Genomic DNA, 26,383 nt, shown 5'->3' with positions numbered 1-26,383 from the left:
TCACTGGGGGCGCAGGGAAGCCTGGGTGCAATGGGGGAGAGGCGTCAGTTGTGTGTGTGTGGGGGGGGGGGGGGGGTCGGGGGGGGGGGTGTGGTGGTGGGGGGGGGGACAGTTACAGTCCAACCTGAGTTCAACTGTGTTCCTAGGAAGACCTTCCTGGAGAGCTTTCCACTTCAAAAGCCCATGCCCTGACAAACACCTGCGACACAACACACAGCTTCCTGTGGCCGCACAGTAGGGCCGTGACTTTCTAAATTGTGCCTTACAGGAAACCAAATTTATTGTTCTGCCAAATACCGCAGATCACAACTGGGGCCCCCTCAACCTGGGGTGCCTTGTTCCTGGACTCTTCTCTGGTGGCATCAGCTTAGCCGCAGCCTCAGTAGCACCCACTGTGCACAGGACTAAGGCTGCATGTGTGCCACCGCAGCTGTGCTGAAAATGCCAGAGCGTGAGCAACTGGGGTCATTGTGGGGTCCCATGCCCACTAGAAATGCAAGGGAAAACAGAGGGCTCATGGCATCGACCCTTGAGAGGAAAGGACCACAGTCAGGTGGTTTATATGGTAGCTTGTCCTCACCCTACAGTTGTGGCTCAGAACTTCGATTATGGGTGACTTCCTCCCATCCCCATTCAGAGGTTTTCTTTCTCATTGGCTTGAAAACATCAGAAGAACAAGATTTACTTTTGCCATGGAAGGTTTCCCTTAACTCTGCAGATAAACTTTCACCAGGGGCAACTTTTATAGAGAAGTTTAAAATGCTTACTTCACATAGAAAACACAGTCTTCAATATGCGGTATCTTAATTGTACGGAGTTCACCTTATCCAATAATCTGGTCTCTCGCAAATGAGAGAGAGAGAAAAGTAAACAATGAACAGTGTCCCCTGCAAAGGAGAGTAGTCAAGGACTTGGAGGATGTGTCAGGAGCTTCTCTCCTTTGTAGGCTCAGACACTTAGAAGCTAGAAGTGCAGCAGTATTGCAGAACCGACGTCCCGAGGGCTGCGCAAAACACACACAGTGAGGCGGCAGGAAACCCATCCCAGAATGATGAGCTGTTCCTACTACAGCAAGTTTTCTATCTACGAAAAACAGTGAATTCCTTATGCTACAGGAAAGAGAAACACAAGACATCCGCGAGCCTTGAAAAACTGACCCTCCGTATTTCACAACGTTCATCTCAGGCAGTGATTTCGGTTTAAATATAGCAGTGCTCACTCTAACGTACCATTGTGTTTCTGCCATGAACCTTCCTTAAAAGCTGTGCTTAGCATGTTCCCTTGGTCTCTCAAAGGTAAGGGTGTCGTGTGGGATGGGAACTGCTCTGATAGGATGAGCACAGAATCTACTGTCTGTGCATCAAGCCGGACACACACTTCGGCTCCTGACAAACTCTCCTAGCAGAAGAGAGTTTCCGGCTCCTGTGTCTTTACTGCCTGGAATTCATTTAGGTCCTAAGGTGTTCAATAACACTTAGAATACACAAATGGGCCACATCTTAAAAATCGAGCACAGGCTTCCAACCAGCTTGGGTTTTTTTTTCACCCCTCCCCCTAAAAGTCTAATTTCAAAGCAAACACCTGAGAATTCTAAATTAAGCCAAACAGCACTGAGTTAAGTCACTTCAAAACCAAAGGACCGCCTGACTGCACCTGCAAAGCCCATGGAAACCCCCCGGCGGAGGGACCTCTCATTCCTACCTATATTTCATGCCAGTCTGCTTGGCGGTGGACTCTTTGAGAGAAATATGATGCTGAGGGGTGAAGGTCCCCAGGCTGCGAGCGATGATAGCGACAGTGCGGAATTTGGCCCGGGCTGCGTTCACCACATTGGGGGCGGTGGAGTTCTGCTTGCTCAGAAGTCGGTCCTCACCATTTCGACTCTTCAAATTGTGCTCTGTGCAGGCTATAGAGACTTGCATTGCTTCCCAGGACCAGCGCAAGGTCCTCTCAGAACCCCACAGCACAGGCGGTCGGCAGAGGGTGAGCAGTTGGGGGGACTTCTGCTGTCTTTTAACCCCTCTTGCCCCCGTTCCTGGATGCCTTCAGAGGAGTCCCGGCAGCTGACTTCAGAGCCCACAGTCTCTCAGGAGAAGCTGAGGTTCAGGACAGAGTCCCGGGGACCCAAAGAAGTAAACAGCCAAGCTGGAAGTTGTCTCGGCAGCTGGAGCGCGGATCAGCCTCCCCAATCTTCCCAGGCTGTGAGCTCGGCTGATTAAACAGCCAGATCCATGTGGTCAGGAGGCTGGTGCAGAAGCCTAGGGCTGAGCCTTCATGGTGACTGCACACAACCCTGCCTGGAGCCAGTCCGAGGTGCCTGGATGCGGAGGGCTGGCTTCTGGGCGCTGGCTCAAAGCAACGCAGGCATACCGCAAGATGCGCCGCCAGCACCCTCTGGATCATAGGCAGGAGGCTCAACTGGAGAGGAGCATCCCAAGAAGCAGCTAACAGCAAGCCGGGCTCCGCCGACCCGTGGTCTCCATCCACTCTGCCAGTCAGCTGCCTCCTTCCCGGATTTTGAAGGATGCGGAGGTGGAGGCGTCTCAGGACCCCTCCCCACTCATCCTCAGGCGAAAGCTGGGGCTCCTGAGCCTGCACTTACTCGGGTTGGCGACGGCATGGAGGAGCTGGAAGGTCCCTTTAAGAAGCGCCTTGCCGTTGTGTGCAATGGGAAGGAAAGATCACTGTGACCACTCCTTACTAGAACAGGACTGGGAGGGCTGCTCTAGATGCCACCAAATCTTGCTGCAGCACAAGAGTAGGAACTGGAGAGAGTGGGGTGCTCCTCAGAGTGGCACGCCAGTGATTAACACGTGAATACTGCCTAGCTTGCTGGATTACAGCTTGGAATTCTGCTCATAGCCTTGTAAGGGCTCACATCTTCTCTGCATTCTATTTCTTATGCAGATAAGTTCAAAGTTTCCTGAAAAGCCATGGGGCAGTCTATGTGGAGTCAGGTCTGCTAACTTACTGCAAATCTACTTAGAAAACCAGAGTAGGGACTTCTGGGATGCCGCAGGGAGCGATGAGTTCTCCACACTGGAGGGGCTGACTGGCGGTGGGTGCAATGGGGGAGAAGCAGATCAATACACTGCCCAGAAGGGTCCGGAGGGTAAGGAGAGCCATAGATACTGCTCTGGCCACAGGGATAGGCAGCAAGAAGCCCTGTGAGCTAAGCCTAAATGAATCTTATCTGTTCCATCCAAGAAATGTGCTCAGACCAACTTATCAATTGATTGATTGATAATTTATCTCTCCATTTGAAGTATGTGAGAATGTTTTTTTTTCTCCAAAAGCATTTTTTTTTTCTGAATGTGAGTCCTAACAGACCTCACTGCCAAGCAAGGAGAAACAGCAAACACTAGTTGGGAGGAGCATCTCTGGATTTGCAACAGAGATCAATACAGAAGGGAAAGTAGGAAGCCCTGTCTCCCTCGTGGAGGAACAGGCAGTCTGGGTGGAAAGGACAAGGCATTCCGTCTTCAGAGACTATGTTGAAAGTCGCGTTCTACATGTTCCCAAGTCTGATAGCCAAGCTGAGCCCACCAGAGTGAAGCGGGGACAGATTTCTGGAGCCTGGAGAACATTATATTGATCCATTGCCCCCTCCTCAATAGAGTCCCTATTGGTATCTGATTCTGCTGCCGGGACACAAATAGGTCTATGTCTGGGGGTTCGGGAGGCACGTGGGAGACTCAGGGAGCCTTCCTAGAGGAATGAGAGTCCCATGTGGCTGGCAATGGGTCTGATTTGATTGGCAGGAGTGGGGGGAAGCAGTCACCCCTGGACTGGCATGTTCAGGGATGAGACACACTCTGCCTGTGTTGAGTAAAATATAAATAAAACAGTTGGTCTGATCATGTCTATCCAATTGAATGAAATGGTAGAAATAAAATTTTCATGGAGACTCTATGCTTGCATTGAGATCCATTCAAGAAATCAGTCTCAAGGTCTTTGAACCTGAAGATGAGATTAAAACCACATTATGGAGTTGCATCCTTGACCCTCCACATGTTTTTTTTTCTTTCACTCTTTCCTTTAGAAAACAAATGTGATGATGAATGCGAAGAAATTTTAGGATGAGTGAGGGTGGAAGGGTTGAAAGGGAACCTCTTCTTCGCACTCCTTTCTGCCAGGCAGGAATACTGGGGTGGAGGCGCATATATGTATTCTTTGGAATAAACAGTGGGCAGAGAGGAAGCAGATCAGAGAAACCTTTATTTTTGCACACTGAGCCAGCTCATTGGAGATGATCAACGTGAATCAGAAAAGCAGTCAAAAATGAGAAGAGGAAGAAGTGGGAGGAATCAAAAGGAACAGCTTTTAGCACATGGAAAAAGAAAAAAAAAAACCAACAACAAAGCAGCTTGGGACCAACTGAGTGAGCTGATAACCACCAGGCTGGAAGGGGCTGGAACCTGGCCTTCAACTCAGCCCCTGGCTGTGAGGGAGGGGGTGTGTGATGTAGGCAGGAGTTCAGCTGAGAATGCTGACAGCTTTACAGCAATGACTGGGAACTTTGAAGCAAAGAGAGGCCTGGCTCTATTCATCAATGCGGCACCCAGCTTTGTCGAAGAATTAGTAGAGGAAGGCCAGAAATCACAGGCTAGCCCAGAACAGGGAAGAGGTGTTCTGAATAAGACATAGAAGGCAGAATACGCGTGAGTCACCTCTGGCCTCCACAGGACTGCACTGAGAGCATGGTCTTCAACAAGCCCTCACTCTATAAATGAGAGGAGCTGAAGAAATAAATAGGAGGGAGAGAGAAATGCAGGGAGATGGGGAGCTGCCATTTTCTGGTAAAGTCCTGACCATTCACTCTGAAGCACAGCCTGTGCACTGAAAAGGTGTCCCACGTTCCCTTCTGCTCCTCTTGTGTGTAGTCCAGTGTCCCAGCCTTTGCTACATGCCACACAGAGAATCAAAGACCCGAGGCCAGAGGATGCTCACAGTGCGAGCCTCGTTCTCGTGGTTCACAGTGCCTTTCATCTCTTGACACCACGCGGGCATTCTGACAGGCAACCAGCAGCCCCACAGTCTCCCCAGACATCCTCGCTCTTCCCGGCATTAATGGAGCAGTCGGTCTCAGGAGCCTGGAAATTAGATAACAGTTGGCTGGAGAGAGCCTGTTCCTAATAAGTTTGCTAACAGGCCACGCGCTAATGAAGCTGGGGAAATTAGACTTGGAATGTGTGTCCTCTTGCTGTCACCCAACAGGATTTAGAGGAATGCTCACTATGAGCATTTCAGGCTGTAGAGACACATAAGCCTGCATCTAGATACACCTACATAGATGTAGACAGATACAGATACAGGTATAGATATAGTTATGGGCTGGATCACCTCATCCCAAACTTCATGTGTTGAAACCCTGGCCTCTCCCCAGTGCATCAGAATGTGACTGTATTTGGAGACCATCTTTAATGATGTACCTGAATTATAATGAGGCTGTAAATGTGACCACTAGCCCAGTATGACACATGTCCCTATAATAAAAACTAGGGTCAGACACAAGAAGACACAGAACAGAGCATCATCTCCGAGCTCAGGGCAAAGCCCTCAGAAGAGGCCAAGCTTGCTGTCACCTTGATCTCAGCCTTACATTCTGCAGAAGAGAAAATAAACTTTTCCTGGTGTAGCCACTCAAGTTGAAGCACTTGGTTGTGACAGGCTGAATTAATACAGGCAGAAATATAATTTATATCTGTAATGTTGTCCATAAGAAACTATTGGAACTTACTAAAGTACGAGCTCCTAAGAGTCATTACTAGTCACGACGAAGGTCCTTACATATTCTCCACACAGCCCGAGCTGCCGTTATTAGTGTTTTATAGAAAGATAGTGAGTTCCAGCTCAGCCTGGGCAACGCAGCAAGAGTCTGTCATAAAAACCTAAAGATAGACAACAATCTTCAGGTCTGTTCTCTAGGAAGGCTGATGAAATGTGGTCTGAAGCAAAGGCTCCAAGTGAAACCCCTTGTTCCTCTTCATAAACTCTAACAGGGTTCTTTATGTTTGCTGGTGGCTGCTTTTACTAGCGTACACTAATTATAAAAATAGTAAGTTTCATCCTCTGTGTGTGTGTGACATAGTCTGCTAACAGTCACCTCCAAACACCCTCCTCTTACCCATCTCCGGTCCCCATCCTTTCCCACGTTCATGCTCAACTGGGTCATTTCCTTCGTGTTTAGCGGTCTCCTCAGTTTACCTATTTTCCTTTGCTTGCTCATGTTCCCTAAGGCAGGAGTCAGCACCCTCAGAGACATCCTGAAGCAGCAGAGAGCACCACACCAATAGACAAAGCACTGTCCTGACCTCTCACTGTAACGTAGGAGTCACCTGCGACTCTCTTTTACTTCCTTCCCTCACCGGAAGCACGGGGGTGGGACGTGCATCTTTATTTCAAAGACCTCTTTCCTGTTGTGATTGTGTTCTGTAGATGCCATGACTACATTTCTAGAGGTTGCCACGGTACGAGGCTAAATTATCAGACTCTTCAGTTTGGCCACGACTGACTCCTATCGGTTACCTAGCAGCGGAGTTTTGGCATCAGCGTCAGCCATATTGGGTCTTGGCTATTTAAGACCAGGCAACAGGATGTGAAGTTTACATCCAACAGCTTTGGTCCTTGTGGTCATCTCGGTGTTCCTGGGAACCCTGGAAACTTGACAGCGGGGATATATGAGATGCAGTTAAGCCTGGTGCTTAGCCTTTCTCTGCCTCCTCCCTTTTCTATGCTACTGAACAGGGTGCTAGCGTTCTTGGAACCTTGGTTTCCTCATGGAGACCCAGTGATATGAGAGCGTAGCTCTCCAGAGCCGCTTCCTGTGATGGAGCTGCAGTCTCTGGTTCAGGAAGCAGAAGGGAAACACATCCAAAATGGCTCTGGCTAGTTAAGATGTAACTGAGGGAGCCTTTCACTGAATGTTTGGTTCTTAATCACTATGCATATTGTTCCTCACCCACCATAAGCGTCCCGCTCCTCAGAAGGACTTCACATACACCCTCTTATGAATACAGTTTAAAAAGAAACCCTATTGCCATTATGAGTACTAGAAATAAGTTCAATTTAGAAGATCTAAATCTCAATATTTTATGAAAAGTATCTCGTGAATGTTTATTCTTATCCTACTGTTGTAAAAATTTCCCAATTACCCAGAAAAAAAAATTGGTTTATTCAATTTCTTCCCGGCAAAGTCAGAACCAAATATTTTTCACTGGTTCCACTTAGAACTTATGGTTTCTATTCCATTGGAAAGCACAGCCAGCAGGAGCCAGGAAACATTTGGTCACGCAGCCAGGCAAAATTGGAGTTATCCAACACAGAAAAGAATCTGCTAATATCAGAAGAATTTTAAACATGAATCTGTACAGATGGCAAGCTGCTTCCTGTGCCTCATTTGTGAGCAGTACAGCTATGTCATTTATCAAGACTATTAAAACCTGGTTAGAGGGTTATTACATCCCCACAATTTTAACCTGCCATTGGAAACCATCATGGTCCCATGTGTACAGAGACACAGCCTTTACAATGGTAAATAAAATTGAGACTGATCATGTGACTTCTAGGTGTCTACCCTTTGACTAGAATAACAGACTTACCAAAGCACCCAGCAGGACATGCAGAGGACAAACCCATCTCACACACCAGACTCTATTCTAGAACCAAAGCACCATGAGCCAAAGGATGGGCATGCTTTAGTCCTGGGAAGTAAACCAGGGCTTGAATGTGAGAGACAAGTGTTCTGTTACTGTGCTATTTCCAAGGGGCAGTTAACACTTAAACTATGTCCATGGCCACTGACCAACCACTTCCTTAATTCAGAATATTCTAAAATAGATGAGCCACACATTCTAATATTTTCATCGATGTTCACATTGGAAACATGGTGCACCAGTAATACATAGAAACAGTTATAGTGAAATGGCAAATTCACAATTCAGCTGATTTTGTTCTGCAAGCTTCATAGTCGGCAATTTCCTATGCCTTTTGGGAAAACAAATGGAAGAAAACTGACTGCTATTCTGCCTGCTTTTGTGAATGTTATTTTACTTCCAAATTGTTCTCCACTGCCATGATTTCTAGCATTGTCTTCTATTGGCCTCTGACAACTAGAAACGTGTGCTGTGGTTTTCGTTAAAAGATTTTCTTGAGAGGTTAACTCACAGAGAAATTGATTTCAAAGATAGAGTTATTATATATAAACAATCCATGGTAAAATCAGCTAAATGGCACATTGCTATTTCATGCACTGCAAAGTAATTAATTATGCCATAATGCATATGGTTAACTTTCAACAAATTAAAATGTTTTTAGTCATAGACTCCCTCGCTGCAAAAATCACCATCTTATAAACTTAAGATGAAAGTATAAAGGAAATAAATTATTTAGAACACAGTTCTAAAATGTATTCACATTTAGACTTCAAAGTTCTGAGCTGTGAGTACCCACACTTTTCTCCTATAATATTTATATTTCAGAAGCAATGCTGTTTAAAAGCATGCCCGACTTCTGTATCTCCCCCAGATGCCGGCACAAACTCTTAACGTTCGGATTTTAATCTACGAGCAGCAGTGACCACAGCATCCTAAGAGCTCAGCCAGCAACAAGTCCTTTAACAATTTCAAGGGAAAAGAAGTCTACTTCAGAGAATTGATGAAGTATCATTTTTTAAGATTGTATACCATAAACCTTTATCTAACAACAATTTAAAACTGGTCGACTGCAGAAGGAGAGAGACGGGGGAAGGGGAGGAAAAGATGTCGAGTTGCTTTTATTTTCTAGGCATTGCGGCAAAAGCTTCCACACCCATCACCTTAGTCCAGAGGAAAGAGAAAACAGGCTATTGTTAATCATTTCAAACAGCTGAAAACTAAGTGTTGCTGGGAAGTGGTTTCGTGAGCATTCATGGAGCCAACATTGGAGGTAGAGGATTTGCCAGCACGTATTTGGCTCTAGGTTTGATCCCCAGGTAATACCTATATACATAAATGATAAATATCTCGAGCATATGATATGTGTTACATCTTTTCAAACCTACAGTGAATAGAGTTCCCAAAGAGCCTCCCACAGAAAACCATCTTTACAAGATGAGGCTGAAAAAACATTCAACCTCCAAAAAGTTACTGAGACAAAGTCACTTTCTTTCTTTTTTGTTCTTCCTAGAGCAAGAAAGAAAAGGTATTATACACATCTTTCTGTCTCATAATAGTAATATATATATTGTAGAGGGCCTCCTAACATTTTCTTTTTATTTAATTCATTCTTTGAACCAGAATTCTTATAAACCAAGCAGATCCAAGATTTTATGGGATCATTTTTCATTTAATTCTGCCCCTTTTAGCTGATGGAGCAAGGTTAATGCAGGTGACCCCTTTAGTCTCTCATCACAGTTCAAATGAAAGTCATCCTGAGTTCACAGTTGCTTCCTCTCTCTCCTCAGACCTAGTAGGATTGCTACTACAGAACAAGACAGGAAAAAGATTTGTGGCCAGACTAGAGAAACAATTAGTTTTCTGTCCTCCTTCCTAACTAATGTGTCTATTACTATATCTGTCTTCCTTCCTTTCCTACTTTCTCTTTCCTTCCTTCCTTCCCTCCCTCTTTTCCTTTCCTTTCCTTCCTTCCTTCCTTCCTGTCTTCCTTCCTTCCTTCCTTCCTGTCTTCCTTCCTTCAATCATTTTCTTTCTTCTTTCTTTCTTTCTTCCCAACTAATCTTTCTTTTCCTTCCTTTCATGTATGAGCATGCTTTGGATGTCTTAAAAAACCAAAACCAAACAAACAAATAAAAACAAAACAAAACCCAACAATAAAAAAAAATATGATAGTGAAATCCAGTATAAATACTAAATTCAATGAGGATGAGTCCAAGTTTAAAATCCAATGTAAAACTCCATAGCTTCTCAATGGGTATTATAACTGTGTCAAAGCTCACTTAGATGTAGAAACTTTAGGTCTGGCTGAGTTCACTGTGCAAAGCTTTTTATCTGAAGCTTTTTTACAGTACAGTTTTAATTAAAGTAAAAGACAGGAAATATGGGAAGATACATTAGTAGGGATTCAAAGTGGAATAACTATTATTAAAAATGGTATGCAAGTCCCTTAGTGAATCAGAACCTGAAAAACATGTGAGTCATCCAGTCCACTGCTAAATTGATAACCAAAGAATTAAATCAACACTTTAAAGAGCTCCGTGCATGCCCATAGTCACTGCAGCATTATTGGTAAAAGCCAACGTGTGTCAGCAGTGCAAGTGCCTATGAATGGATTAGCAAATAAAGAAGCTATGAAACATATGCCTTGGAATATTATCAAGTCTGAAACACTGCTGTTTGCGAGAACATGGGTAAAACCAGAGGGCTTTATGCTTGACTAAATAAGCAAGCCGCAGAAAGACGAATACCACCCGATCCCACTTTCGTGTGAAATGTAAAGTCAGTCAAGCACATAAAGCTGTGACAAGAGTAAACTTTATGTGTCCCTACTACCGATTGGGGAAGCAGAGGAAATGAAGGAGAAAAAGGCAAAGAAAGAAAGGGAGGAAGGGAGGGTGGGTGGGTGGGAGGGAGGAAGGAAGGGAAAATGATATGATAGCTTTGCTAATTAGCATGGCCATAGCAATGGTATTGTATATCTTTATATGTGTGTGTGTGTGTGTGTATCAAATCAAGTTATGTACCTTAAACACATAAATTTTCCATTTACCAATTATACTGCACTAAATTGAAGAAAAGGAAGCAAATCACTTACCCAACACTATGAAACTCATTTCCTGCTTAGTCTGAATCCCCACCCAGATACCCCAACTCATGTTGAATGACCTGACACACCATTTATTTATTTATATTTTTTAAAGGAATCCTCAATTATGTCATCCTATGAAAACATTCCTACTTTCCCGTTCACTCCCTGATTTCTGGCTTCAGAAGCAATGTGACCAGGCAATTTTTTGGTGGAGAGAACTTCGAGACAGCTTGGCATTTCGAGCACGGTTACAGCCCATTGCTCTTATTCAGAACTACAGGGCGAGGAAACAACACACAGAGCAAAGTAATTTTTTAAACCCAAAGTTTGAAGTGGAAAGACATGCGAGAAAGCTTAAAGCTGTGTACCGGGATCATGGAGAAGAGGGAATACCGGTGGGAAGAGCAAAGGAGAAACCTCATTGTTTTCCCTGGAACCAGAGAAAAGATGCTCTGAAGGCAAGACCCCAACTTGTGAAAGCAAAAACTTTTTTTGAAAGGAGAAAGCCTCAACCAGGAATTCCACGGAAGGGATCCTCTACTTCCCAAAGCAATCCCTTGGAAAGGGACTCAGATTCAGCCACCAAGACATACGGGATTCTGCCGCTGTGGTCTAAAGGGACAAGCTCCTTCTTAAGCTAGCAGCAGAAACTGGCAGCAGCAGCATTTGGTACTGGGTCTGCAGACATGAAAGATTCAACACTGAGAGGTCATAGGGTCTTGTTCTAGGGCTCCAAAAAAAACCTTGGAGGACAATAAGTTGGGAGGGGGTTATGCTTGAGGAGTCATAGGGAGAATTGGAGGAGAAACTGGGATGTAGATCTGATCATATTTGAGAAATAAAGAAAACTGAAGGGGATCCATGTGCGTGTGGGATCCAGGAGTGCAGAGCTGTGGTGAGAATGTAAAATGTCCCTGATCTGCTCCAGTGTTTGAATACTTGGTCTTCAGTTGAAGACACTGTAAGGGAAAGTTATGAAATCTCCAAGAGGCGGAGCCTCCTGTAGGAAGTGGATCATTAGAGGTGGGCCTTGAGATTTTCACTTCCTGTAGATGCAGTGTGATCAGCCAGCTTCTACTGCTTAAACTCCTGCTGCCATGTCTTCCTACCATTCCTGAACCAGGAATTCAGCTCAGTAGCTGTGGAGTCCCAACAGACTTCTTTGTAAAAACTGACAAGATGGCTCTAAAATTTATATGGCAATAGAACAATAACAACAACACTTAAATGGACAAGCAATTTTAAAGTGAATAGTTATTATTAAGAAAACTTACCACAAATGCATAGTAATCAAGAAAGTGTGGTCTTGGCAAATGGAAAGGATATACATAAAGAAGAATGGGAGACTAAAAGCATGTCTTTGCTTCCCTCCCCACTGACTCTCACAATAGTGCCAAGGCAGTTCAACTGAGGATGGAGTCGGTTTTGAAAAAAAAGTAAGTGAAAATTCCCCAATGAAATTTATTATTTTACATAATTAATATAGACTAATGCTAAAAACAGAAAATCTGATACTGGGACACCTAGACATACTCATGAATCAGAAATAAAAACAATAAATAAGTACAACTCAGGTCCTCAGCACAAATACCACATGAAAAGAATGCACAAATACAAATCCATAATCATAGAATGGCATTTAACCCTGGGAACATTTAGGAGATGCCTTGGTAACGCTACAATATCAAAGGCACAATTATAAACAAAACAAAAAGATAAATGGATTTTTCTAAAAGTCGCTGTTTCACCTCAAAACATGTCACTTTATTACTGGGTGAGGAAGCTTAAAATGATTGCTGTGATGAGGGTCTGCAGACACAACACTTAAAGAACACTAAAAAACTAAAAAGATGATACAACTGAGCTGAAACAGTGGGTGAAAGATCAAGATTTTTTCGTAGAGATTTTACTAAAGAAGATAAATGGCTAATAAGTTCTGAGCGGAGGCTAAGCCTTGATCGTCCCAAGGCCATACAAATGAAACCCGTCATGGGACAGCCCTCCACACTCGTGACAACAATGATCACAGAAAAATTCCCCCATGAATCAGGCTACAGAGAGACTAGACGTCTCAGACTGTTAGGCACCCAGAATGACACAGTCACCCTAGAAAACTAGTGGGTAACCTCCTGTATCATGTGACAAAAAGCATCGCATGTCCAATGAATTTCACTTGTATGTGTGAGAAACACACACATGACTGTTCATAACAGTATTAATTAAAAACCCATCACATTAGAGGTTAGTAAAAAGGCCTAATTATGGAATTCTGCTTAACTATAAAAATCAATGGGCTGTTGACACATTTCATATGAATTGTCATTAAACTCCTACTAAAGCAGTTAGATAAAACCCTGCACATTACACTAGTCATGCATGCTGAAATGACACTCCAGTGGTAGGCTGCATATGAAACAGTGGTCCCCTAACATGATAATGGAGGTGAAAAATTCATATCACCTAGTAACATCATAGCTATGATAATTTTGCATCAGGAAATAATGTGTTTGTGGTAATGTTGGTGTACACAACTTTCTGTGTTGTTAGACATGTAAAAGAATTGTCCATGTCCAGGTATCTAGCTCTGTGATACATACTTGCCTAGCATTGGTGAAGTTCTGGGTCTCATCCCCAGCAAAGTAAAAAGAATTGTAACAAGAAAGCATACCACAATGCTGCACAGTACAGGATTATAGGAAACAATTGTTAGCGGAATACGTCAAAACTACACTCTATGTTTTAACCATTATTTAGAGTATATTCCTTCTACTTACAAACACCTACTTATTAAGAGTATATGTGTTATGCTGGAGCAGCCTAATATTCTGAAGTTACCCCATCTACTGATTATAAGGGGCCATGACTGAACTGTCCCATTTAGATTTGTGTTCCTACACTCTACAATGACCACACAAAAACTAAACCTCCTAGCCACATCTCTCAGAACATATCTCAGAATCAACTGTCATGGCTACAACTTTACTTTTATGACACAGAAAAAGAAGGAACATTTAGAGAGACAGAAACAAGATTAGTGGATGCCTAGGGCTTGGAACAGAAATAGGGATTAATAAAAAAGGGGGTACAGTAGAGTTTTTGAGGTTAAGGGAATGCTATAAAATTAAAATGGAATTTATTTATGGTTGCACAATTCCATAAATTTACTAACATCATTGATTTGTGCGTTCATTTTAGAAGGATTTTATGACATATAAATTATGCTTCCATAAAACTGTTTGAAAATCTCTACAGGAAAACAATGCATGACTTGGTTGAGAAAGGTTTGCTTTTTGCAGGCCACAGAGCAAAGATTGGAAGTCAGAATAAGGATTTATTGCCATAGCAGACAAAGGCAAAGATATGGGAAGCCTCTGAAAGGAGTTTTACTGCAGGATCAGAAAAAAACAATGTGTTTTGTTGTTATAAATATTCTTCAGAAGGACCTGTGTGTTTTCCATCATGAAGCTGAAACTATGAATCTGCACCCTGGCTGGAGGGTTTCCAGAAAAGCCCCACAGAGTCATGGTGCTGGATCAGGACTGGTGGGCAGGGTTGACAAAAGCAATGTCTGAGGATGGTTGCAGAGTCCTCTGTTAGTTGCTCACGGTGTGGAATGAGTTGCAAAGCGACTGTCTTAGTTGGGATTTCTATTACTGTGAAGAGACGTTATGACCATGGAAACTCTTATAAAGAAAAACATTTCATTGAGACTGGCTTATAGTTCAGAGGTTTAGTCCATTGTTATCATGTGCAACCTGTTCCCACCACCGTGATGTTCTGCCTTGGCACAGGCCCCCCATCGACACAAATGGAAACCGGAGAGGGAAATCTCTGAAATGAGCTGAAATATACCCTCCTTTCAGGTTGTGCCAACTACTTTTTCACAGAGATAAAAAGTCTAACACCCAAAGCTCCTAATTTGGTGACAGGGGAGTTGCTTTTTAATGCCAAGATTGGAGCCATTTGCTTCTTCAGGTCTGAAGCAAGATGAGGGCCACTAAAAAAACAAAACCCAACAACAACAAAAATGTCTCTCGTTTTGCTTTTTATGCTTTGTGTGAAGCTTGGAGTGCTGTGATCTTTGACCTCAGACTGCCCAGGCTTCCCAGACAGGAGGGGCATTCCATGTTCCCTAATAGACCACTTTTCTGGGTCTCTGGGGGCCCCACTTTATCAAATCAGGAGTCTCTTGGACAAGGTACCAGACAGAAAAACTACTTCCTTGTCACTGGAGTCTTATGGCTTCCGTTCCCAAGAAACCCCTGGGGACCAGGGAAATGCTGGTGTCTTCCCCCCACGCCCCCAGTCACTAGGTCCCAGTGGTGCTCTTGCTGGGTTAAACCCCAGGTGTCTCATTTGTAACTGTGTAAATAACATTTTAAGATGGGATATCATTGCACACACACAAAAAGTTGGAGTTACTAACATTCTCCTTCCTGGTGGTCTCATGGACTGTCTATTGTGGTCCACACGGGCAAGGGTTATGCCATCCCATATCAGATGATATCAACTGATATCATCGTTCAGACCTAGTGCTTCCTCATGCAGCAGCACAACACATCACTTCCCGCAGCAGGGCTGTGATAGAAGGAAAAAGAGAGAGGTTATTTGGATCCCTAATGTTTCTGGCTTGAGGCTTTTTCTCTTAACTGTGTGGGAGTAAGTTATTAAATGCTACTTTTAGGTAAATGAGAAAATATGTCCCTTCCCAGCAAGTGACGGGCTGATTTTAATTTCCCTGTAATTGTTTTTAATTGCTAACTGTCTTCTGAAACGCAAAAGGTTGTCGTGTGGAGGAGGAAGGACATGCAGGGGGTATTGTTACACAGGGTAGGAACAGGACCATAGAGAACTGGCAGCTGTCAGGATGACTGCAGGCTAAGGACTGGGTGGTACGTGGGCCGTTGCACAGTACGTCAGGCTGCCTACCTGCTGATTTGGTGAGCCGCTTTAGCATTCTGCATATATGTTAGAGTTGTGTAGCTTGGTCCTTTTGGGGGGAAAATTGTCTAGAGGCCATCATTTTACATTCCAATAATGAATTTGGCTATATTCTGCCAGTTTGTAGTTGAACTCCCGCCCTTTTTTGGGGGGGGGGGCAGAGGAAGAGGAAGAGGAGGAGGAAAATTCAAGATAATAATAACATCCAAACTCTCGCATGACTGTTGCTGGCTGCCTTTCTGCAGGTTGACAGTGGGAATTCTGGGTGAGAAGCAGAGAAGAAAATGTCCCTTGTGATGAGAAAAGGAGCATGGGCACGCTTGAAATTTTCAGACAAGGTGAGTGGAACAAACAGTAAAGAAGTGAGCATTGTTAACAAGACACTTGGAACTAGCTTTGCAGGGACACGAAGAAAGGTGCCTAACATCCACGGGTTCCTGAGTTGAAACTGAAACCAAAAACACATTAAAGTTTTTTTTTTATTCCAAAAAAGTGAGTGCCTGAGGCCAGAGGGTACACGCCTTTCACCCACAAGCTCAGGAGGCAGAGATAGGCAGAACTCTATGTGAGCAGCTTTGCCATTAAAGTGAACTCCAGGTCAGTCAAGGTGACATTGTGAGACCTTGTCTCACAAAAACAAGACGGAAAGGATGATCTTTGAGAGGATGGAGCCTGTTTGGTATTTTGTTTCAGCAGTGACAAAGAACGCTAAGACACATACGGACACCAATCCGATATACTGGCTATGTTGGGCAATGACAACAATGACTCAAGCAAGGCCCAGTGACAGGAAGACGGGGAAGTTAATGCAGAAATTATTGGCATGGTGTGCTGGGCATCCCTGAAAGGAGATGTAAGTGCCTGAAGTCGCAAAGGGTGACTCTGTTCCTGAACTCTATCACGGCTCCTCACCCAACAGAAGCAACTAGAAGGAGCAGCTAACAGACACCGAGGGGCTCTGTGGTTAGGGCCACGTGACAGAATGGGCAATCTTCTACAGAGGAGCACACTTGTGCCATAGGGAAGGGGCAGGATCCTAGAGAATCAACATCTGTATTCCCTCCACCCTCTGATTTCCTGCCAACTGACCCAACCCACTGGAAGCCACAAGCCTCAGGAGCACACAGCAGCCACCTGGAAAGGCAAAGCAGGTTAGAAATGGGAAGATCTTGGATGGAAAACATCCCGCGAAAGGGTGTGTGTGGGAGCCAAAAAAAAAAAAAAAAAGGAGAGCAGTCCCCACAGTGACCGTTTAAGAGGGAACCAGTTCCTTCAGGCGTCTCTAAGAGCTACCTGGGTATGACATTCATTCTTTCAGTGAGTTGCACAGTTTTCCATTTAATCAAAAATATGGAAAAATAATTCATTTAAGAAGAAAGATATGAAAGGTATCGGGAATGAAATATAGGATGTCAGAAAGCATTGCCTTCATTTCTTACTCAAACGTGATGGAAGTGGTGCTGGAAAGAGAAACCTTTGTCATTTGCCAACTCATTCGGCTAAAACTTAAAGTCACAAAACTTTCCTGAAATTACTCAAATTCAGCAATCTAAATAATGCTTCTTTTTCTAGGGAATGTGTAGCATGGGAGAGAAACCACATTAATCTTCCATTTAGGCCAATTTGTACCAACAATTTCCACATGTTGAGGTGTTGAGATAGCAGGAAAGTAAATACTAAAACTCCCCTTTCCCTTGATCAGTTTAAAGATGGAGAGAGAAAAGTAGAAAGGCAACCACCCACAGTACAACACACGGCAGGAGAATTGGGGAATCCGAGGGAGGGAGGGCCTGGGAGATCTTCATTAGAACTGATGCAGAGTTGGAGAAGTCTAAATGGAAGAGCCATGTCCTTGTGCACCTTGAAACATGAGCATCATGAAGACAAAGGTAATCTAACTCAGAATAGAGCATGGCAGAGATGCAGGGGTGGAGGATGCTGGGCAAAAACAGAACCTGGCAGGCAGCAAGGAACAGCTTATTGAGCTAGGAAGAGCTTAATATTGAAATATATCAGAATGGAAACTTTGGGGGTAAGTCATGGGGAACCTTAAATGCCTGTCCAATTCAATTCAGGACACAAAAGGACTCTGATGGGTACCATGTCTGGGCAGGATGAATGTCACACTCATTTTTCTTTGGAATGTTTGATCATCACTGGTCCACGGCAACTCTCATGCCTCGAGTCTATGCCCCGTGCGTTTCCATGACAGTGACAAGTGTAGTGCATTTGTCCCTAATGTGCCACATTGAATCACTCAACCTCATGACATCCACAGCCTCAAACTGCAAGTAAGATCTGGCTCACAGAGCCCATAGGGATAATGGACAGTTCAAAACCAACAATTTCAGATGGAGTAGCTAGAATCAAAGGGTTTGTCGGAACAAAGTAGCCTATAAATAGTGGTGCAGGACAGGCAGGCCACACGGGCCGAAAGGCCCTTCAACTAATGGGCTGAATCCTCCACCAATCAACCGGAGCACAGGGAGGGGGCTGAGCATCACCCACACAGTCGGTTCAGCAGTGAAAAGGGAGAAAACCTGCTAATTAATCCTCACCTCCACTTGCTGGAACAAAGCCCACTGCAGTTTCTGTTTATCTGGGCAATTGGTATTAAAAATGACAGGAAAAGAATCTGTCTGCTCGCTTTATAGCCTACGTTAACTTTACCTCTGAGGCCATGTCAGAAAATATTATTTTGCTGTTGCCTGGGGAATGGAAAGTGGCGGAACCAGACCACCCCTTTCCAAAATCACCTCTGTCCCAGATAGGGAGGAAGGCTGAGTCCCTAGCCCCTCTCAGCTGTCAACACTTCCTCTGCTGTAGGATTCATTCGGGAAACAGAACCCGTGAAGGTCACAGATTCACCAGTGAGCTTCACGACTAAGTGTAACACGGCATACCTCCCTTCTGCAGAGTCCACAATGCGACATTGTGTAGATGGTAAGAATTGCAAAACAGCCAAGGGGACAAGAACGTGGACTCGGTCGACACCACACACGATTGAGCAGTGGACCCTTATACAGATAAGAGAACTCTGGGGGACTCTGCCTTTCAACAGTCAGCCCAGCAGAATCCAAACAAAGCCAGTCTTCGCCATCCTGGGAGAATAGAAGGAGCCATCAGCAAGAGATCTGCGTGACGTGGGTGACCCCATCCCTCAACACCTGACCTTGAGGAACCTCCCTAGGGTCCAGTTCTGCTGGCAGACATACGCTCTACTGAGAGGACCCGAAATGAGAGGTTCTCAGTTGCCCTGAATATCCAAATAAATTATTCATATAAATGATATCAGCCCCTCTTTGCTGTTTGTCTATTTATCTGTTTATTTATTTTAATATTTTGTTTCTCAAAGAAACCAGGATGGCTGTTTCCTGAAACATAAAACCACCTCTTAGTAAATAAAAATTTGCAGTTCTTGGACGTGCAGGTCAATGATCTTTGTACAGCAACCTGTAGAGGCAGAGGCTGGGGATACGTCTGCTTCCCTTTCTTTTGTTTGTAAAGCTACTCAATAAAACCTCTCTCTAAGTATATCTCTGCTTTACCGCCATACTGAGGACATTGAGGGAGCCCATCTCTTTTCAGAAGGCTCATTTCCCCCACCCCATCCTACTGATAAATCACACATTCCCCCAAAAGGTAATCCTTCATGATTGAGAAAGACCAATGGTTCCTCAACTTGAGGGGTGCCATGATCACCCAGAAGGTACACAAGACAGATGATTATTGTGGATTTTCGAAAGTTCTCACTTTCAGTTCCTGCTGATCTACATATAAACAATGTGCCTTAGATGTGTCAAGAGTCACCCTTTGGTACAAAGAAGCCAAGACAGCTGTCAAACACATGTCTACCTGGAAGAAAGCCAACAGTGAAGCCGCCTGAATCATCCAAATTGAAACTACTAACACTTGACTTCACAGAGAGCTGAGCGAGTTTTGTGGTCCACACCATGCTGGCCTCATCTTTCTCTGGCTAACAGCACTCAGGCTCTTACGGTTCCTGCCATCCCAGGACTGGAACTGGCAGAGAAGATTCTAGGGCAAAGATCATCAGTCACTAAAACCAGGATACCCTGGTGTGGAGAATGCCGTTACCCTGGGACACAGAGCAGGGAAGCAATCTGTGATCAGCAATGCATCTTACTCCAGTTCAGCATCACGGAAAAATACCCCCATTCTTTGTGATAGCGTGGTAAAGCACAGTGGGAAAGTGGTGGAGGCCAAGTTCAGAGAACTGTTAGTACTAAGGCAACCTGGATGGAACAGCAACTGTCTCCAGAAACAAACGAGGAAAACAAACTGCCCATTTGGGGACTGCTACTTTAAACTGAAATAGGAAAGACTATACTATAGATACATCCCAACTACTTTCCATTTGTGTTTTATAAGTAGTTAATAAAAATAGTTGTACATTAGGTCACGAGCTAACACTACGTGGTAGCAACAAACCACTTTGTAATCTGCTAATTTGGTCTTTGGTTGGCGAATGCTCACAAAATGTGAATTGCTCCCAGAACATTTTTTAAAGTATTCTTATCTTTAATTATGTGTGCCTCTGTATGTGGGTGTATGCACATGGGCTCAGGTATCTACAAAGGCCAGATACCCTGAAGCTTGTGTTACAGATGTTTGTGAGCTGGGGGCTGAGCTCAGGTCCTCTCTGAGCAATCACCGAGTTCTCTCTCCCTTCCTCCCGGCACCCTTTGGATTTTCACCAGTAAGTGATGTAATCACTGGCTGTGTTCAGAAGGAATGCCTATCATCATTTAGCTGAACTTAGCAAACGATGTGAACCAAGAGCTGTCATTTCTGTCCTACCTCAGCTCTCTCATCCTAGCTCCCACATCAACACCCGAGTCTTCCTTGATGTTTAAGGATTAGGGAGGTGAGATTTAAAGATCATTTTAAATCTTGGGCACTCAGCTTCCTATAGCCATTTGATCCACGGGCGTCCCCGCTGCCTGTATATTTGAAGGAAGCTAAGTCGTTTCTAGTCTGTGTGCCAATTCTGGAGAGCAGTTACTTTGAAGGCAGTTCATCAGCTTCATGTACTGATAGAAGAGAAAATATATCACATATCATCGTAATGCTGCCTTTCAACCAGAGGGTATGAGCTGCTTAGACCAGAGAGCTAGCAAAGACAAATCCGTTCTCCACACCTGTCTAGGCAGAATTTAAAAAAACTCCAAAGGAATAAACAACAAAAGAACAAAGGCGTTGGTTTATCAAATGTACACCATGTTGCTCTGCTTTCCCTCCAGCAGGGAGAGAAAGTAATCTAACAAGCAAAAGAAAAGGCTCCGCTTTCCACAGAGTGATTTAGCTAGCACAAAGGATACTTAAGCCTGTGTCAGAAAACAGAAAGAGCCACACTCACAACACTCAGTGCCTGCTTGTGTTTCCAGCACAGAAGATGCCAAGGCCATGTCCTAGGCTCTGTGCCCCTGAATACTTGGACTGACAAGGTCCTATGATAGGCACGCTTCTCATCTGCCTTCTCCAATATGTCAGACCTTTTCATATCCTGGGTCGTCATGCCCAGCATACGTACTCCACCTCACAAGAAATGTATGTGATGAGATCAGGAGAGGCACAGGAGGGGGCTGGAAAGCGTGTCATGGTGGTCTTCCTAGGCGCTGTCTGAAAATGCAAGCCTCCTCTGGGAGGACATGTACGGAAACTCCAGGCTTCTTCTGGCTGCATCTTGGTATCTTCAAACACACGAATCGATTTTTAGCTAGTATAAAACTCCCCAAGGCCACCTTTCTTTGGAAAGGACTCTTCAAGACTAGATCTGGATGGGTGACTAAAAGCCATGAGCTTTCCTCACTCAGGATAACTACAAATATTAGGATTCCCTAATCTTCCATACCTTGTTGTACTCTGGTTCTTTTCATCATGCATGGCTCTGTACTCATTTCAGCTTGAGTATAAATCTGTCCTGATCATAGCATGCTTTTGCTCACCCTGACCTTTCATAGATGTCATTCAATCCTCATTTTAACAATGAGAGGAAATTGGTTTAAGTTGTCTCGTATTTAGACCTCAGAGCATATTTAGCATAGGAATTGCTTAGAGCCTCCTCGCACAAACCTAGTTGAACTTTGACTTGTAAACACATTTGGTTATTCCTTTGGGAGGGGGGGGGGGATGAAGAGGCGTGTGTGAGCTAGAGCCTCACCGTGCAGGGCAGACTAGCCTTGGTTGCCTTGATTTCACAACCATCCTGCCTCAGCCTCTTCTAAAGGCTGCGGTTACAGATGGGAGCCATTGTTATACCTGCGTTAAGTATTGTTTTGTTGGTCATATCTTCTAACACAGAATATGGATCAGTGATCCAAACTTTTCCACAAGCTGGATGTCCAGTTTAGGCTTCTCTCTCTCTCTCTCTCTCTCTCTCTCTCTCTCTCTCCCTCCCTCCCTCCCTCCCTCCCTCCCTCCCTTCCTTCGTTTTTGCTTAGTTTTCAGTTTTTGAGACTTAAGTTCTCTGTGTAGCCCTGGCTGTCCTAGAATTCACTCTTTAGACCTTTCTGGCCTTGAACTCAGAGATCCACCTGCCTCTGCCTCCCAAGGGCTGGGATTAAAGGCATGTGCACTCCTATCCAGCATATATTTTTCACAAAGATGTTCTTTTGGTACTTTTTAGTTTCTTGGTTATTTATCAAAGGATGAAACAAAGAAAGGAAAGAAAACTGTGCCAGTAAAGAAAATGTTAAAAATCAACAAAACTCTGTTGTGTGTTTATAAAAAAAACCCTCTTGTGAATTTCTAGTAAGATAACCAGTCCTTAAGGGAATATTCTCGCTGAGGGCTTTGAAAGCATTAGCCTGAATGTAGCTCGCTTATGTCAGCAGAGATCTTATTGACATTGTCTCCCATTCATCCTTGGGATAGTTTGGCTCATTTGGCCAACTGGGCAGTAATTCACTTCCCACGTCCTCTCCTGAGCTTACCCACTCATGACTGAGGACACCCCTTAAGAAGCTTTGACTATAGACAGAGTGAAAGCCATCAGCTCTTCTGTGGAACCGATCTCTGAGCATGCTGGGATAACAGCAGAGTTGTTTCTCACTGATGGTACCAGCCCCACATCCACATGTTATACCATCCACTTAGGGACTGCACATTTTGCAGAGTGGGTGCAAAGAAAGAACATTGACTGAATAAGTATTGCTGCAGGAACTATTGGTTCCAGGACAAAGGACCATATGGTGAACAATAGGAGGAGGGGGGAAGGAAGGGGAGAGATAAAATAGTGGGTTTCCTTTTTCTTGAATACAAGCTGGTCTCAAGGAAAACTGGAAAATAGGCTTTGAGCTGGGATGAATTCTGACTGATTTCAGTATTTACATATTTGAATTTACCTCTCATCCACCCCTTATTTGAAAGTCCCCTGCTGTAATTTAGAGAGGCCATTTGCCTGTTGTATTGGTTCCCATCCATTCTTATTTCTCAAAGTCTTCTGCTTGCCAGAAGATTGCTAACTTTGTCAGTTTCTCCCTCGGGACATGATCGATCCTAACAGCATTCAAGCGTGCCACAGAGCTTCTAGGTTTAGACACAAAATCTCCCAGGCCCAACATTCTTATAAATAATACACATTCGCTCACAGATGATCAGAGTCTCACGATGGTTGCACAACACCTCACATGCAAGCTCTTATCAAGGCGGTCAGTGTCCTTTATGTTGACAAATCTGGGCTCAGTTCTCAGCTCATCTGATCAAGAGCACACTAGAGCATATTCTCCCAGAGACTCTGTTCCTTTCACGTGATTCTTATGTTATGACTTTTGAGCTGGAGACCCTTACCAGCTGTGAATATTTGCCAGTAAACAGGGACTAGTTATTGTATTTCGTCTTTTACAGCATCGTTAGGAATGCGGATTGTTTAGAGTATGACAGACAGCTGGATGGGCTGTAGGATGGTCTTCCTCTCCTTTGAAGCTTCAAAGCTTGCCCCTGGTCAGGCACTGTATATTTATTCTTATGCCCCCTTCTGTAGATCTTTACATGGCCTATGGTCTAGAACATCTCCATTAACTAATCCATCTAAATAGCATCTGTACCTTCACTCCTCATGGTATTTTCTTTGTTTTTCTATATGGTATTTATTTTGCTACTGTTAGTTTTGTAGTATGTGTTTTGAGTCTCAGACTTCACTTGCTTGCTAACACAGACCAGGTTTCTATTCAAAGTCTCTGAGAATTCATGTGGGCCTGGAAGTTTCACAAATAATTTGCATTTAACAAAATGATTCTGATCCAAAGTGATTGCAGATAACAAGGGCTCCTGATCCTGGCCGATGGGTCTGGTCTCTTTATTCGGTCACTTGAGATGCAAATGATGCATTTCAGGAAGGATAAATCTCTGTTGAGTGATGATTCTTTTCACATGCGACTTCACCTGTCTTAACCAGGTGAAATGAAACAACTTACGGGGTCAGCTGTTTTAGTCCTACAGATGTCCTAAAACTAGGAAGGATTGTGTGTCTCAGAATGCTGTTTTGTTTCTATGGATCTCTGTTGGGATACTTATGAAATGTGAGGGTGTAGAGTTAGGTATTCTCTGATATTCTTCACAGAGCCCCTGAACTATGCGCATACTTAGATGCCTTGAATAAAAACATGAAGGAAGAATCTCTAAAGAGCAGAAGCATCTTCTATGAAAGGATGGCCCTTTATGCTCCCAGAACTAGGCAACAACTTCCCAAGGCACCAAATTGGCAGTTAACAGGAAGTACTTCTGTAATAGCGTGGCTGCTTGTTGGTTCCCGGCCACCTGGCTGGTTAGACCCGAAATAATGACACAGAAACTGTATTAATTAAATCACTGCTTGACCTATTACCTCTATCTTCTTACTGGATAACTCTTATATTAATTTAATCCATTTCTATTAATCTGTATATCACCATGAGGTCATGGCCTACCAGTAAAGTTTCAGCATGTCTATCTCCAGCAGCTCCATGGCGTCTCCCTGACTCCTCCTGCCTCCTCCCATACTATAGGCCAAGCCAGTTCTTTATTCACTAGCTAATTAAAGAAACACATAGACAGAAAGACCTCCCACACCATACTTCCAGGAGCCAAGGCCTAAAGAACTGCCAGGGAGTTCTAAACAGCTGCCCATCAGAATTGTGCTGGTAAATGTTGAGAATATGGCATTGCACTACACCAAAGAATTACATTGGCTAAAAAGAAGTCACCCAAACAGAAAAATTAAAGCACAACTAACCAAATACAATCATTAAGCTGTACAAGTGCTTAGAACTTTAACACTGAGAACAGTGCTACTGATCCATTGGTGTCAATCTGATAAATAGTGTGGCTCCCTTAAAAAAATATTCAGCAGAGAAATCAACGCTAAGGAAGGGAGTCTTTATGAGATGGTGCAAAGACGTGAAGGAAGAAAAAGATACAGGAAAAATGGCCATCATCTCTTTATTCAGAAAGTATTTCTTGGACCCATTACTCTGTTAGGAACTGGAGACAGAATTGGTTGAAAGCATCACTGGTCCTCAAGGATCAGGAAACCATTAGCAGACAATAGCTTTTCATTAGTTAGTTACAACACAAAGGATCCCGTGCTCCAGTATACAGGGGCAAAAGCCAAAGCAGATTTCCAAAGGATACGGTTATTAAACTAGGAAGGGAAGGTTGAGCAAGTGTGCCAGGCACCCAAACACAAAAGCCCCTTCCAACTGTAGGCTGTGTTGTTTTGTGACGATGTTTTACTTACTTGACAAGATCAGCCATGAATGTATGTTGGCTTTCCAAGTTCCATTAGCCAACAGAAAGCCATTTGAAGGCCTGGTATGCTACTTCTTAGGCCAGTCATCACAAGGCTTTCTGTACTTCCATTGATTTTGCAGCCCACTAAACTCCTGCGTGAACAGCCCTTCTGAGGCAGCCAGTCTCCCGGATGCTCTGCCAGTTGACTGTGGCTATTGAGCCTGAGGCAGCCAAGACCAGCCTGACCTGGGCATGCCTCTCCCAACCAGTCATACGGTCATGAGCAATCACAACTGGCTGCTGCTTTAAGCCCTCAGTTTGGGAAAGGCCTATCCTGCATCAGTAGACAGCTGCAGAAGCTTTTGAGTTCATAACAAGGGAAGAGCTCATGCCCTAAATCAGCTCTGCAGATGGGCTCAAACAAAACACTGTAGAGATAAAAAGGAAAAAAAAAAACTCTCTTGTCATTGCATATTGTAAATGTCCCACTGTCGTCACCTCCTTTGTGTCTTCCTGATCAAACACAGCAAGTGAGACGCAATTATCTTACAAGAATAACATTCCAGAAGAACCCGCGACAACAAGCGAGAATAGATTTTTAGATAGCATTCCTTTTAGTCACCTAAACAAGATCTACAACAGAGCACAGTGCACAAAAATAAGCCAATATAAAATACTGGGCTTTGCTCACTGTCTAGATTTACTTTTAGTTTAAATGCTTGATGTGGGAGTGTCATATATCAATCTGTTGATTTCATTGGTTAAGTTATAATAAACCAGCTGCTTGGCCTCATGGCTGGAACATAGATGGGAGGAGTAAACAGAATAGAATTCTGGGCGGAAGAGGAAGTGAGGTCAGACTCTGCTCTGCTCCCAGAGAGACCCGACAGCTCTGCTGGAGCAGAGACGCCATGCTCAGCTCTCCCAGGCAGCTGCAACCCACGATGGACTTAGGCTAGAATCTTTC

General features: G+C 44.0%; 1 protein-coding gene across 2 annotated transcripts in view; it reads right to left on the bottom strand.

Moving 5' to 3' along the window:
* Window positions 1-26,383, bottom strand: part of Kcnab1 (potassium voltage-gated channel subfamily A regulatory beta subunit 1) — a 306,641-nt gene that overhangs the window by 200,016 nt on the left and 80,242 nt on the right. Inside the window, exon 1 of one of the 2 annotated variants that reach the window (XM_050147490.1) lies at window positions 1,702-2,774. The exons of the other annotated variant lie outside the window; for it this stretch is intronic. Coding sequence (XP_050003447.1) covers window positions 1,702-1,922 — 221 coding nt within the window. The 5' untranslated portion in view covers window positions 1,923-2,774. Of the gene's footprint in view, window positions 1-1,701; window positions 2,775-26,383 lie in introns of those variants that run through there. 2 annotated transcript variants of the gene reach the window in all.

This window comes from Alexandromys fortis, unplaced genomic scaffold, assembly GCF_014885135.2.
Source record: "Alexandromys fortis isolate MF-2015 unplaced genomic scaffold, M_Fortis_MF-2015_v1.1 scaffold_53, whole genome shotgun sequence".
NCBI classification, from domain to species: domain Eukaryota; kingdom Metazoa; phylum Chordata; class Mammalia; order Rodentia; family Cricetidae; genus Alexandromys; species Alexandromys fortis.
This window is presented reverse-complemented; position numbering and strand designations above follow the sequence as displayed.